General features: G+C 45.2%; 1 protein-coding gene across 4 annotated transcripts in view; it reads right to left on the bottom strand.

The window, feature by feature from the left end:
* qtc (GRIP domain-containing protein quick-to-court) overlaps positions 1-16,086 on the bottom strand; it is a 74,815-nt gene that overhangs the window by 58,185 nt on the left and 544 nt on the right. For all 4 annotated transcript variants that reach the window (XM_075896237.1, XM_075896239.1, XM_075896238.1 and 1 more), the window contains exons 2-3: positions 2,873-3,110; positions 986-1,212 (exon numbers count right to left, since the gene is read on the bottom strand). In XM_075896237.1, the coding sequence (XP_075752352.1) occupies positions 986-1,212; positions 2,873-3,056 (411 nt within the window). In that variant the 5' untranslated portion in view covers positions 3,057-3,110. The remainder of the gene's footprint in view (positions 1-985; positions 1,213-2,872; positions 3,111-16,086) is intronic.

The following is a 16,086-nucleotide window of genomic DNA, read 5'->3' on the forward strand; positions in this document are numbered from 1 at the left end:
ATAATGACTCATCACCAAAAACCTTATCACAATCACATCTAAATATTTGCATGGCTGCGCATGTAGCATAAAGATTGTGAAATGACGGCTGTACAAGCGGTCATGCTGCCATTCGCAAGTTTCCCGCTGCCGTGTTTTACAAGGTTGCTTGCGGTTTGCAAGCAAAATGCTTGTCTTCATCGTGCTGAAAGAACAGGCTCTTCGCCGTACCCATGCGTGATCTGGAGTAATGCATGCAAGAATGCACAAACATGTGCATACATTAGTCTGCAAATGGCCCGGCAAGTGACGGTGAGAGCCGAGAAGGCAATGTGCTGCGCGCAACTCGCCAGGGATGATCAGTCCCATGCCACGTTACGGCACTACATTTAAACAGCGTCTCTTCATTGCAAAACACACAGCGGGTGTCGCTTGACACACAAAAAGGCTTGACTTGTCATCGGAGGGTTTGTTAGCACTTTTTATAAAAATACACCGAATAAACAAAAAACTAAAGAAACAGTTTGGTCAATAAGTGCATGTTTTCAAGGGGGAGTTTATATCCAACGAACTATCGGTATAACGATTTCTTATCATGGCACTTGTGAATTCGTTATGTCAGGTTTGACTGTATTCAGAATTGGCATCTTGAGTTTATTCATTATTGAGATCTAATATCAACACGTTTCCCAAATCCCAACAAGTATTACTAACATATAAGATAAGAGAAAGGCTTCGATTCCAAAGGCAGTGTTAGCTAAGATTTCGTTCAATCCTTTTGCCTGCCCCATTTTTCTTCACGGTTCCGGTTCTTGCAGGACAGTCTGCTAAGTAACACGAGTTTGAGGCCACTAACTCTCTCGTGGTTTTCGTGGTACTTGTACGACATTGCCTCTACGTTTAAAACGCACAGCTTTTTTCGATAATTTCTCTTACATTGCATTTGCTGCCACACTTCAAGAACGCGTGGAGTCCCAGAAAAATATAAGAACAGTGGAACACTCACCTGTGAAGTTTGCAGTGACTGCAGCTGGGCCGTAAGTTCACGCAAACGTTCGTCACGCAAGCGAGCCTCTGTAGTGGCTCGTGCCAAGGCCGCCCGTAACTGTCGAAGTTCACGGTCCTTGCGCTGTGTGGGTGTCAGGTAAGTGTCGGTGTCCACAGGACGCTGGCAGTGCAGCACGGAACGGCAGCTGCCTCGCCGGTGACATGACACTGCTGTCTCCACTGGAGCTGCACATACATTTAAGGGGTCTCCTCAAGAACCTCGATACAAGCACCTACGGAAGCTATTGACAAATTGCTTTCAAAGATCAAAAAGATTAGTACATAGCACATTCCCCTCTGGAAATGTAAAGCCGATGATCGAAAGCATAAAATTTCATAAAATAATACCTAGAGAGGAATCTAGTGCTGCGATCCTGTACCTCCGTGGGAATTATTAGAAGTAGAGGCTTCGGATTGGATAGGGTTAGTTATCAAACTGTCTACAGACCTTTTTCTACACCTTCAGTTTCGTTCTTCGCGCAGCGCAGGTAGTGGGGTGTTTTGAAAATGGCTGAAGCAGTGCCTTTGTTGTTCGAGGAGACTGAAGAACACTAGGCCACTTGATTTGCTGAGATGTTTGAGCTTTACGAGTCATATATGACAGCATAAATGAAGTGTCGTTCACTCACCACTGTCCATAGATGTAGCATCTCATGCCTGTGCAGGATATTGCATCAAGTTAATGTTTTTTCAAGAAGGCGTCTCGCTTAAACTCGTTTAAATCGACTGAAAAACAATGACGAAGCTAAGTAGACGCACTGTCGCGCTTCGCTGACTTGACTTTACAACAAAACCAGAGGTGTGTTGGGGCCAGACCACTTGAACAGACGCATCTAGCGTTGCAGAAGACGATACGCCAAGTGTTTCTCACTTGATACTATACAGTTATTTTTATAAATAGATTATGAGCACTTTCCAGGGAAAAACAAGCATGCTTTTCGAGTGTTGTAAAAAATAATTTATTAAATCTTGACGCCAAATCTGGAACGCAATGGCAGAGCAATGCATACCCTGATGGTTATATTTGCCCACGTTTCACTTTAGATGCCTCCTCACGAAAGCTGTTTGCAATAAAGTTTGCATACAGATAAATTAAGCAAGTTTCGATTAAATATAAGTTTATATCACTTTGTCTTACACTCGAAAAAGAAGCATAGCGAATCTCAAGAACGTAATCCATCTGAAGCGGATCTGAAGCCTGTACTTCCCCTAATTCCCATGGGGGTACAAGCGCTACTAAAGCAGCCCGCGTAGACACTAGCGCCAGGTTCCCCTCCAGGTATTATTGTATGAAACTTTATGATCAAAAGTTTCTTTTAATCTACCATACTACACTCTATTTCATACATCAGGTGCAGTGCTGTTGAAACTATAAACTTCTTGCAGCCAATGTGTTCAGATCAAGAAATCGTTCCATGTATTTACCACCCATTATATTATTTTCATTCTTTTTCAACTTTAGGCTGAACAACAAATGAGGGTGCTTTGTACCTTAAAAATAAGCAAACCACATAATTTACCAAATTATCAATAAGCTGTTTTGGACTGCTTAACACCTATTCATTTTCGCACTGTGGCCTCCACAATTAGCTCTGAAGCAAAAAGCCAAAACTAATTGGGGAAGCCAAGCAAGAGATGCACGGACTTGCACATTTTGCGGATGAAACTTCTTGCATAGTGTTGCACAGCTATGCACCTGATGTATGATACAGAGTATAGCAATGCTACAAGACAACTGATTTTATTTATGGCGAGTGTTACATATAACATAATATGTTTGAAGGGCTACCAGCCTTGTGATACACATGACGAAGGATCATGCAGTGAACCTGCGGTAAAAACTCACCTGGCTGCTGCGAGGAAGCTGGTTGTGCAGAGGCCGAACCACAGGACACTAGGCTAGCTGTGCTTCCCACCGAGTCACCATCGGCGGACGGGCAGCACCCGTTGGGATGTCGCTCCCCTCGCACTCGCATGGAGGCACTGCGCCTCAGAAGGCTCGGAATGCGGCTTCGGCCATCCGCCTCCATCACCAACCGACCAGGTCAGATAGGTGCACTGGAACAGGGCAGCTCGAAAAAGCCCTGCAGAAGTAGAACACATGAGTGTGCTGTGGTGTCATTTACAGTAGAACTGAAAGGCGGGCCCGTAGTAACTTATTTGTTGTTAGATAGCGCACACATTTCCTGTTCCCTTCTTTCGTGCTTTCAATTTGTGCACTACCCAATGATGAAGTGTCATTTATTGCTGTAGCCTGAAGTAATATTTAGCAAATATAAATACTACCTAAACTGCAAAGATGTAGAAGAGCACACACTGCACGAGGCAAGTGCTCTCCCTTACCGAATTAGCGCTCAGCAGTTAAACATAATGAACCAACTAGTGCCCCAACAAATGCTCTAATGGAAATTCTAGGACAAACAATTGCTGTAGATGTCCTACCCGTTCATGAAGAACTTGCCAACTCTTTCCTCCTGTTCTTTCAGTCACCCTTTGTTTTGGTGGAAGAGAGACGAGCTAAGGAATGAAGCGTAGCAAAAGAACGAGCGAGACGAGTAACAGACAGATTTCATTCCCACATCATTTATAGCTCTGGCATTATAGCATTCTGAGAAATTATCATGGCCATGTGCTCATTGTAAACTTGAGCACAACTGCAACACCACTACTAAATTTAAACCTCAAGGTCATTTAGAAACCCTTCAGGAAGTGCTTGACAAAAATCTGTCATCTGTTTTGAGCTTTTGGGAATTTGGATATCCTTGTGGCAGTGCACATTGCTAAGCTCACTGACATACCATCTCAGCACATTTAGTGCAATCCGGTTGTCAGCCTAACCCTGGAGGTGCTGCGTAAAAATATCTACAAAACAGGAAGTCTAATTCAGGAGAGTCTTGTTGGGCAAGTTGGTACATACTTAGTTAACTACAACAGAAGCCTCAAAATGTCGAAATCTGAAAAAGCAGAGCAGCATAAACAGAGACAGAGCAGAGACGTGGCACTAACAACTGATGTTTATTTCAAAAAAAACTTTCCTCCCAAGTTTGTACAACGCATGCAGAGATAACAACAACAACGAAATCAAAGCAAGCTAATCTAAGCAAATCACCTCAGTGCTAGAAACAAACATTCTTTCCTGTTGACATAAACCGAAGCTGCACTAATACATTTGTCTACACCAAGTTTCCACATATGGAATGCCTCAATAATCTTCTATTCACGCTGCGTCTTAGCCTTACATAAAATTTTCACCTTATCAAACAAGGGCGTACAACCACACAACTTCCAATGCAACTGCAAGTTACCACCAGTGCCCGAGGGTAGAAGATTTTCACGCTCCCTCAACCAAACGTTGACACATTGACCGGATTTTCTAACGTGAAACTTGTCACAAATTAAATGGATGCCATACACCACACATGTGTTACACGCGCAGAATTTCTTCGCATGTTTTATGTCACACATCCTGCTTATCGTGCCAAGCCGCACAACTCTCTTGCAAAGACCAGCGAGTTTGCTGGGTGCAGAACAGACCAGTTTGACATCGAACCGGGTTACAACCTTTTTGAATCTGAGTGAAATGCCAGGTACATACGGCATAACCACAAGGTTCATCTGTTCTCGAACACCTCCATCATTTCTTAGGTGCTGACACTCGCCGCTCTGCTTAAAGGGAGGGTGCAGGCAAATTGTGTTTGCCAATAACATTCAGCCACGAGTAGAGATGGCGCTACAGTATGGGGTTTCATAGGCTTGTTCGGGGGCGCATTTTGAAATTCGCACGTAAAAGAAGCTTTCTGAAAGCTTTGCGTGCATACTTTTCTGTGATTTGTAATGGCGTTACAAACACACGCTTCCTGTTTTACATGCTTATTACTTTCCTGCTTTACAAACACACGCACCCTGTATACATGCTTCGCAATTATAAACCCTTGTTGCTGCTTCACAGACATGTGACCTCTGTTAGCATATAGATACATGTTTTTTGCAACGAATTCATCCCTTTTTTATTTTTTGCTGTTACAAATCACTTGATGTTTCTCTTGCCTCTCCCACTTGAACCAAAACGCTGGTCCACAATATGTTTAAATTGTTAAAAAATAAATACAACATAAAATATTGCATTAATAATGCATCGTACAAGCGTACATTTCCATTTGGCGTCAGAACACGGGATTATCATATTGACTTAAGGGTTTAAAGGCGGTCACCCCCTACAAAAGGCACACACGTTTATGTGGCTATTCACTTAAGGTCACGTAGTGGGTGCATAGCAAGTTTGAAAAGATTTCATTCACTAAGTGTTTGAATACGCACTATGGTCAGGATATCGCTATCGCATTTAACTCTTAAAGCTTAAGGATCCCCCAAATTTAAAAAAAACAAACACAAGGGTATACAAAGGCATATATAGTACAACACTCCTGCACTGAGTCCAATTTCCTCAATAAAAAAAACTGTCCATAAAACACAGGATTTGAAAGAAAGTACCTACACAGTTTGAGAATAGATTTTCACAAACATTTCTCTGTAAAAATGAGAGCACAAGAATATTGTAGCGAAACATACAGGTTAACAAGAACGCAAGAACATTTTCTTGCTTAATTAGTACTTCTGTGCTATTTCCGATAGATCCTGAAATTCTTCCAGAAAGTATGCACAGCAGTGCTTTGTAGGTATCCCTTTGGCAATGAGCCCAAGATTTTTGCTACTGATGGGGGCCGCTTATCCAAAGGATTTAGTTTTTGTAAAAGTTCCTTTCGAGGTCCATCACAATTTTTACAGTGTGAAAGAATGTGCTCAACGCCTTAATCAGCATTGCCGCACGAGCAAATAGATTTTATTATTCTATATGCGGGAGGGCTTTCCGTGTAGGCTCTGCCAAGGAGACGCCTATGAGTGACTGTTTCTACAGGTCGACTAAGAAACCTTAAATGAGATATTAAATTCTACGTCGAGATCAATGCTACATAGCTGACAGCTCGGTACACCATTTTCAAACCAAGTTTCCATGGACAATCGACAGCTCACCTTATTTTTTAGCCATTGCGCATCACTCATTGGTAGAGGTAGCAGTGATATATTATTTTCCTGATGTGCTGTATATGCCATGCGATCAGCTGTGTCGTTTTCTATGATTTCACAGTAGCTTGGTACCCACTGGAACATTATGCTAAGGTTTAAATCTTACACGCTAGCTTTGTTGCCTAAGCCGATTCCTTTTACACAAACTAATGAGGATTGCGAGTCGCTGAAAACTACCCAGCGATGAGGACGAGAGTGCTGTTGTGCATGTCTAGTGAATTTTGTTACTGCACAATGAGTTCTTCATAGGTGAGAAAGGAGATGAATAAACACTGGTGGGAGCATAGAAACAAAGTGAAAAATGTATCCACTTGTAGTTTCTTTGCAAGAACTTGCGCATACCAACCTCTCTTAGAAGACCCCATGATTGGTAGCAGAAACAAATGGGAATCCACGATAAAGTTTCGAATTGTTTATTATACTTTCACTTATGTGATTGATCATATCAAGGTCAAATCTGTGAAATACATAAAAATCTTTATCTGGCATTCATTATGAAAATGCCTTCGACTTGGTATAGATGCATGCTGTTCTAGAGGCTTTACCACATGACATGCTGCTTACAGTGCGTTGAGGACTGCATTGCCAACTTTGGTCCAGTTGCGTTCCAGAATGCGGTGACCATAACAGTCAGTGACTTTCTTGAGCTCATTGGCTTTTACTTAAAGACAACTTTTGTATCAAGGAATGAAGGCACTTATATTGAAAAAAAAAAAGAAGTGTGCGTCAGTTCATGCATAGTGCCAGTTTTAAGAGACATTTTTCTCACTTACCATGGCCGACTCTTGAGTAGCCACCTCGAGAAAATGATGTCGTTAAAGTTTTAAGTTTTGTTGACGATTTTCTCGTGCTTTTTGACTGCGATGATAAGGGCTTCAAAGCTTCCGTTTCTAACACCTTACGTTTTTTTCAATGATTGTATGGCACCTCTAATTCTCACGCATGAACTGCGGCAAGATGCTTTGTTAAAGTTTTTAGACTTGAGATTAAACATCTTAAGTGTACAACTATGCTGGAAATACGAGCCTAGATGAAGCAAACCACTTTTAGCATACTTGCCGGCTCATTTGAAGCTTGTGAATAGAGGAATTACTACGCATTGCTTCAGAAACGCTCTCCGCAAGTCTTGCGGCCACTCGCTAAACAGCAGCTTTTTTGAGCAGGTTTCCCATCTGATAAGCAGTGGTTTCCCTGATTTTGTGCTGGTTTCAGTGGCAGAAAAGTTGCTTAGGACCATTAAATAGGAATGTGAGGCACCAGTGCAAGAACGTGGCCAGTAAGGGCCTCTCTAAGCGCCTGGCTGTGATTCCCCATCTACATAAGGTTTCTCACAATTTGAGAAAGATAGGTGATAAGGTTGATGTGAAGGTCGTTTTCTCTGCCCCGGAAAAGCTTTCAGTGCTCTGTAAGCGTGTAAATGCGTAGTCTGCATGAAGGAGCTGCTGCACAATCAAACATAGGAGGCTATTCATAGCATGTGTAATTGCTGCCGTTTACTTGATCCCGTTGTCATGCAGCAAAATGATTGTCAGACAAACGGGTAGGTGCCAGAATAAGCGTTTAAAGGAGCATCACTACCATGTATACTCAGCTGTTCAAGGCCATCAGGGTATTCATTGTGTAGTGGGGAATTCGCAAGGCACTGACTAGTGGGACCATCTCTCTCGGAGAGCGAAGCGCGAGTGTGTGCACGAGCTGTAGACGCTGGACGGCTCGAGCATTTCTGTTCCTACCGGCTGCCTGCCTACTACCTGGCGTCGCTATTAAACTCCCTAGCAAAGTGGTGGAGGTGCTGGGTACGCAAACCTGGAACTTCGAAGCCGGAAGCTACCCACTGCATCAGCAATGCCTGATCAGACGACCGAGCAAGGCACCCCCCTGCAGAGCACGGCCCAATCTCAACTGGTCATCGTACCTACCACCCTGCGCCAACGAGATCCCCCCTTCTTCAGCGGCGCCGAGGACCAAGATGTGGAAGACTGGTTGCAGCTGTTTGAAAAGGTGAGCGCCGCCAACAAGTGGGACGACCCCTCGAAATTGGAGTACGTCCTATTTTATCTCAAAGACGTCGCCAGCCTGTGGTTCACAAACCACCGTACGGAATTTACCACTTGGGCCGCGTTCAAGACCACCCTTGCAGCTGTGTTCGATCGCCCCGCAGTGCGCAAACTGCGTGCTGAACAGCGCCTACGCGGACGAGCGCAAAGGCAGGGCGAAAACTTCACTAGCTACATTGAAGATGTTATCGATTTATGCCGGCGCTATAACTCTGAGATGACCGAGCAAGAAAAGATCACGCATATCTTGAAAGGAATAGACGATGATGCCTTCCAAATGTTGCTGGCAAAGAGCCCAAGTACCGTATCCGAACTTGTAACCTTGTGCCAGAACTTGGAAGAGATTCGCAAGCAACGTGCATTAGTTCGGAGGTCAACGACAGCAGACGACTCTCTCGCTTCCCTGGCCGTCAGTGGTGACAGCACCCTGCTGGAGCAGATAAAAGTATATGTACGTGAAGAGGTCGCACGACAGCTTTCGTGTGTCTCGTATCTGCCGACCACCGAAGCACCAACGAACCGTCTAACGCCGACAATCAGACAAGCTATTCAGGAGCAGGTCTCCGAGGCGTTGCCATTACCTACGCCTGCCTCTCCATCAACACCTGTTGCCGCGCCACTGACTTATGCGGCCGTCGCGGCAATGCCTCCGTCTCGTCTGCCATTGTATACGCCACAACCTGTGCGACCTTCTACCGCGCCGTTTCCAGCTACACAGCAGCATGCTGGAAATCCTTGGCGCACTGCTGACAACCGGCCGATATGCTACTTTTGCGAGATTCCAGGTCACGTTGCGCGTCTATGTCGTCGGCGCTTCGCAGCTAATACACCAAGATACCCTGACTACTCGTTTCGGTCTTCATGCCGCGCGCCTTACGTGCCACCTGAAGTTCACGAACGCGATGCGCAAGCTGCTTCCGGTACCCGAACCTCCGCTTCTCGACGTTCTACTTCCCGCTCACCTTCCCCTTCACCAAGTCGTCGTTCCGTGTCGCCTATGCGTCGACGACCGACCTCCATTGAGACGGAAAACTAACTGCCGCAGCTCCGGAGGCACGAGCTGCGTCATCGTCTAATTGTTTAAGTCCTCGCCTGTCTCCCGCCAATCTTATCGATGTAATCGTCGAAGGTGTACGAACACTTGCACTCATCGATACCGGTGCCGCGATATCTGTGATTAGCCAAAGACTCTGCCGCTCTCTTCGTAAAGTGACGATGCTTTCTCCCGTAGTTTCTTTGAGCACTGCGAGCGCCCAACAAATTGAGCCCGTCGCGGCTTGTACGGCAAAAGTGGTTATTCGAGACGTGTTGTACATCATTGAATTTCACGTGTTGGCTTCATGTTCCCACGATGTCATCCTAGGATGGGATTTCCTATCACGTCATCACGCCGTCGTGGACTGCGCTCGGGCCGAAGTGGAGCTGTTACCGTTTCGTGATGCGCCTTCTGTTGATGCGGCCGTATCTAGTGTGGCTAACCTTGTCGTCGCGACGGACATAGACCTTCCTCCTTTCAGCGCCCAGTTTGTCCCTGCCTGCTGCACTTCACTTTCTGACGCTACCGTCCTATTCACGCCATCTCACATCTTTGGTAGCCGCCATCACACATCGCTGCCATTCGCCGTTCTTGCGCTTTGTAAAGACACTACCGGAATATTTATTTCCAATCCGAACTCGTGCCCCCTCAGTTTGCGCCGCAACGAGACGCTCGGCCACATTCAGCTTATCGATGAAGGTACTATCGTGCCTGCCGATTTCTCCGACACCAAGCCGAATATGGAACTGAACGCGTTGGCTCCTCACTTTGCCTCGAACAGTGTGTCCTCCGATGCATTTCATCGTTCTATTGACTGCCATCTAGCCCCGGCTCAACGAGAGCAGCTTCTTACCCTGTTACACGAATTCAGGCATTCGTTCGACTTTCCCCAAGCGGTTCTAGGAAGAACGAACGCAATTGTGCACACAATTGACACAGGAAAGAGTACTCCTTTGCGCCAGCGCCCCTATCGTGTGTCTCCGGCAGAGCGTCGCGTAATTGCAGAACAAGTAGACGACATGCTACAGCGTGGAGTCATCAAGCCTTCTTGTAGTCCTTGGTCTTCACCAGTTGTACTCGTCAAAAAAAAGGATGGTTCGATACGGTTCTGCGTAGACTACAGGCGCCTAAACAACATTACGAGGAAAGATGTTTACCCTCTTCCCCGCATAGACGACGCTCTCGATTGTCTCCAAGGTGCAGAATTCTTTTCCTCGCTTGACCTTCGCTCAGGCTATTGGCAGGTCCCAATGGCTGAGTCTGATCGTCCAAAAACGGCGTTCGTCACACGAGATGGTCTCTATGAATTCACCGTAATGCCATTCGGACTCTGCAATGCGCCCGCCACATTCGAGCGAATGATGGACAGCATTTTACGCGGTCTCAAATGGAACATCTGCTTGTGCTATCTTGATGACGTTGTGGTCTTTTCACCCAATTTCACTTCCCATCTCACTCGTCTGCGTAAGATTCTACAGTGCCTTACAAACGCCAGGCTTCAGCTTAACCTGAAGAAGTGTCACTTCGGGGCTAAACAACTCACCATACTTGGTCATGTCGTCTCGAAAGCCGGCATTCTTCCCGACCCTGACAAGCTTCGTGCTGTTGCCGAGTTTCCTAAGCCGACTACTGTTAAAGAACTACGGAGCTTTGTGGGCCTGTGCTCCTATTTTCGTCGTTTTGTCCGGAACTTTGCCTCCATCATCGCTCCACTCACCAAACTCCTTGCTGGCCCTGCAGATCTTTCGAATTGGACAGAAGCCTGTGACGAATCCTTCACAACACTGCGCCAACTCCTTACCTCACCACCCGTACTGCGTCATTACGACCCTACTGCGCCGACCGAAGTACACACGGATGCAAGTGGCGTCGGCCTTGGTGCAGTACTCGCGCAACGCAAACCAGGTTTTACGGAGTATGTGGTCGCCTATGCCAGCCGCGCCCTTACTAAGGCAGAAGCCAACTATTCTGTTACTGAAAAAGAGTGCCTGGCGATTGTGTGGGCGTTAAACAAGTTTCGCCCCTATTTGTACGGCCAAACTTTTGAAGTGGTAACAGACCATCACGCACTCTGTTGGTTGGCTTCACTGAAAGATCCTTCTGGTCGCCTCGGACGTTGGGCACTACGCCTCCAGGAATTCGACATACGCGTCGTCTACCGATCGGGGCGAAAGCACTCTGACGCAGATGCGCTTTCACGATCCCCCGTGAAATCTGATGAATCGGAAATATCAGCCCTTTACTTTCCCCTCTGCTCCGTCAGCGTCACAGACATGCCATCCGAACAGCGGAAAGACCCTTGGATTGTCTCGCTCTTGAATATGCTTTCTGACACATCAACTTCCGGTTACCCTCGTGCTCTTCGCCGCCAAGCAACGCATTTCGCCATACGAGATGGCCTGTTATACCGTCGCAACTATCAAGTGGTGGGTCGTAAATGGCTGCTAGTCATACCCAGCCATATGCGCTCTGATATCTGCGAATATTTTCATGCTGAGCCTCAACACGCACACGCCGGGGCGCTAAAGACGTATGAACGGATCCGCCAACGTTACTACTGGCGGGGTATGTACACGTTTGTACGCAAACACATTCGCTCATGTTTCCTGTGTCAGCAGCGCAAGACATTCCCTCATTCACCCGGTCAACTGCAGCCTTTACCATGTCCTGCACGCCCATTTGACCGTGTTGGGATTGACCTATACGGCCCGCTACCGTGCTCTGTTGGTGGTAATCGATGGGTGATTGTGGCTGCCGACCATCTGACAAGGTACGCCGAAACGGCAGCGCTACCTTCGGCTGGTGCTCGTGACGTTGCAACCTTCATCTTGCATCGCTTTGTTCTTCGTCATGGTGCACCACGGGAGCTCCTGAGTGACAGGGGCCGTGTATTCTTGTCCGAAGTTCTGCAGCAGCTCTTACATTCATGCCGCACGGTACACCGCACATCAACAGCCTACCACCCTCAGACGAACGGCCTAACGGAACGTTTCAATAGAACTCTCGGAGACATGCTCGCTATGTATATTGATTCGGACCACTCCAATTGGGACGTTGTCCTTCCTTTCGTGACGTATGCCTACAATACGGCGATTCAATCAACAACGGGCTTTTCTCCATTTTTTCTTTTATATGGTCGTGACCCCTGCAGCACACTCGACACAATTCTGCCATACAATCCTGATGCCTCCGAGTTCAGCCCAGTTTCTGAAATGGCAGAACATGCCGAAGAGTGTCGTCAGCTTGCACGGTCCTTCACAGCCGATGATCAAGCTTTCCAAAAAGATCGCCACGACCGTGATCTTGTTCAGGACACATTCCCCGTCGGTTCTCTCGTGTGGCTCCGACTTCCTTTCCACTCTCCTGGACTGACTCCCAAGTTTGCACCGAAGTATACGGGCCCTTACCGCGTCATACAGCACCGCTCTTCTGTGACCTATGTGATTGAACCGCTCAAGCCATCCACGGACAAGCGCCGCCTTGGTCGTGAGACGGTCCACGTCAGTCGCCTCAAGCCCTGCTACGACCCTCCTGTTCTCTCGTCACCTTGAGTCGCCAGGATGGCTCGTCTTGGTCGCCGGGGTATTGTAGTGGGGAATTCGCAAGGCACTGACTAGTGGGACCATCTCTCTCGGAGAGCGAAGCGCGAGTGTGTGCACGAGCTGTAGACGCTGGACGGCTCGAGCATTTCTGTTCCTACCGGCTGCCTGCCTACTACCTGGCGTCGCTATTAAACTCCCTTGCAATTGTAGAGACTGTGGTTGTAGACCGGAATTTGATAAATGCACCGTTGTTGCAAAACACTGTCAGCTGCTAATAGGAGAGATTATTGAGGCCAATCAAATGCAAATGCTTGGTGACATATGTATTAGCATGTTTTCGGAAGCACTCACTAAGAAAGAAACCAAGTATAAAACTTTGACGCAATAGATTGTGAGTTTGTGCTGAAGTATGGTGTTGTGCTCCTTTGATGAGATATTGTCTGGCTGTGACGCAATAGGTTGCGCGGTTGTGCTGTGATGTGCTGCTTTCTGTCACGACTATATATTTCCAGTGTTTTCACTAATAAAACTTCAGTTGGAGTCAGTGCTCTTTTCTGTCCTAGTCTCTTCTTCCATAGTTACACCGTCACTACTCATAGCCTTGCACTGTGAAAATATGTTCATTCTAGAGGCATCATGTCAGAAAGTAGTAGTACTTGAGACATGCTTGAATGCCTCAGTGAGTTTATACAAAGGTTCCACAGCTACTCTGCCCCTCCTCCAGAAATCAAAGAAAGTCTTGAGTGAGAAAGGGGTGAGAAAAATAGATATATTATCCTTCTATAATTATTTACTATGTAGAAGAAGTACATGAACAGCCATAGATTGGGAAGAAACAGGAATAAAGATGACTGAAGAATATCTTGCTTTATTTACAGCTGACATGTTTCTTACCCTCCAGCAATAATGGCAATGTACTGTCAAGAAATTAAAGAGCTAAACTAAGACAGTGTTGGAAAAGTGTTTTTTATTCATTTATTTACTAAGTGAAGGCCCTCATACTGCCCACGCAGGGCTGTGTACGAGGAATGCAAACAGAAAATAAAGTTAAATGCATTTACTTGCTTGGCATATTTGTAGAAGGAATAACATATACATGAACAAAGACAGCAATTCGCTCGACATGAATTATTGCTAATAAATGAAATTATCATTTAAAGAAAAGTATACTCCAATATTAAACTTGAACTTCAAGGATAACTAATATTTTCAGTACATTGAGCCAATGAATTCAATGAGACAGATTCTTCCACAGATAACATATTCTAACAGAATATTGACCAACAAAATAAAGAGAACTTGTGGACATTAATGTGGCTGAATGGTTGCCATATAGCCCGACCATGATCTGAACATTTCCAAAGATGTTGAAAGCAACTTGCCCGTGATAACTCATAGTTCTCGTGACAAAGTTGCCAAATAAATTTTAATCTAATGTGGTCCTACGCTACTTGAGTTTTTTGTAGCTTTGTCTCATTAAGTACAAAATCGATGCTGAAAGCAAAGATAGTACTATGTGGTGCAGCAATAAAGTCAGAGTTTGTGGTAGGCAATCCAGATCCTAAAATCTGCAATAGTATACTTATATCTGCATGAAATACAAATAGATGAAGCTACTCTTGTAAAATAAATTCACCAAATGCAGTAAACATTATCAACTCATGACTGGCAATGCACCACTCCCACTAATGGGGAAAGCAAAAAAGTGTACAATCGTAGTTTGTCAGTTCTAACAAATGTGGTAGGAACTTGGAAAATAACACTGACACAAAAGACGTTAAGAACCACCCAGTAAACTTAAAGCAGAATAAAGAATGATAGAAGTATAACTATAAGATAAACATCAAAATAGATCAGGGAATTGAATTAAACAGAGCTAGTTCGTATTTGACAAGAAAATAAACCTGGACATGTCTCAAAAGTGAAGGCAAAATAGTCGACGGTATGTTAGATCAACAGAATGGATACCAAGAGTTGGGAACCACTGCCGAAGATGGCAGAGAGTGCAGCCATAAAAAATGGAATAAGCATATGTAAGAGTGAGTGGGTCGGAGATATAAGATGCCCTTCACGCTGCAGTGGACATAAGACAGGCTGATAAAGATCGAGTTAAAAACTGGGAAATTATTCCTATCTGCTGCTGACCAATGCATATGCGACCATTCAGTACCAATATCTTGTAAAGAAAAAAAATTACTGCTCTGAGAAATAACTTCATCTACTATGTATGGTCGGAATTTTGCTTGAATCTTGGTGTGGCCTAATAATTTAAATCGGCCGCTGCAGTGGCCTAATGGTGCTCGGGTGCTGACACAAAAAACTTCGGTTCACTCATAACCAGGGTGATTGCATTTTGATAGAAGTGAAATGCTGGAGGCCCATGTACTGTATAGTTTCAAGGCACGTTAAAGAATGCCAAGAGGTCGAAATTATCCGAAGCATGTTAAATGCCACAAACCAACAAAGCCTTAAAATTGCTATAATAACTTCATGTGGCAGAAAGTTCCGCTACCAATGTGCATGTAGTTTGCATGTGTATAAGGCCGATCCTGTAATGAACGATTTTGTCGTAAATTTAAACTCGCACTTATGTTTGTTACTTCTTCTTACACGATCTATAGCTGTGCTGGGATCATATCTATTGCCAGACTAGTAGTGTTTTCTAAATTAGAAAAACAAAAAGAGCACCAAATATTTCTGATCTCTCCCTGCACCCTCATCTATCTTGTTTCTGTCTATTTTGCAAGATGTACGTGTTACACTCATAAAAATCATCCGATCACTCCTAAGTATGACTCTCTTTACTGTGATCCCATAATCCCAGAATCAGAGATACATCTCTATATCACCTCTACCCAACATGCCGCCAGGCTTCTCATTTTTACAAAAGGAGTTGGACATTGAGCTGTCTTAATTAGCATTGACAGTGGCACACAGAATTAAAACACGACATTTGTGATATCAATATTGAGATCTGTGATCATTCTCGTGATCAATGTCGGCAATACACGTTTATAAGTGTCATGCCAGCAGTGCATACGACATGTCTAGAACGAAATGGGCTGGCAGCTAATAATGCGGGCTGAAGGATGGGGAAGGAGGGTTTATCCCTTACTTTCGCTTCACTACTGCGATCCTTGCCCCTATTTTCTTGTTTCACAACCTGCTCCTTTTTGTTCTCACAAACTTCTCTCAGTAACACCTGCACGACACTTAGGTGAATGTAATGGCATACGGAGAGCATTGAGTGCTTTTGGCGCTGCATGAGGCCGTATTACTTGTGGAAAGCCGCTCATCACAGTACCACAACGATCATCCTATAAATCGCAGGTTATTTCGC

The sequence above is a fragment of the Rhipicephalus microplus genome, chromosome 5, assembly GCF_043290135.1.
Source record: "Rhipicephalus microplus isolate Deutch F79 chromosome 5, USDA_Rmic, whole genome shotgun sequence".
In the NCBI taxonomy this organism is placed as follows: Eukaryota; Metazoa; Arthropoda; class Arachnida; order Ixodida; family Ixodidae; genus Rhipicephalus; species Rhipicephalus microplus.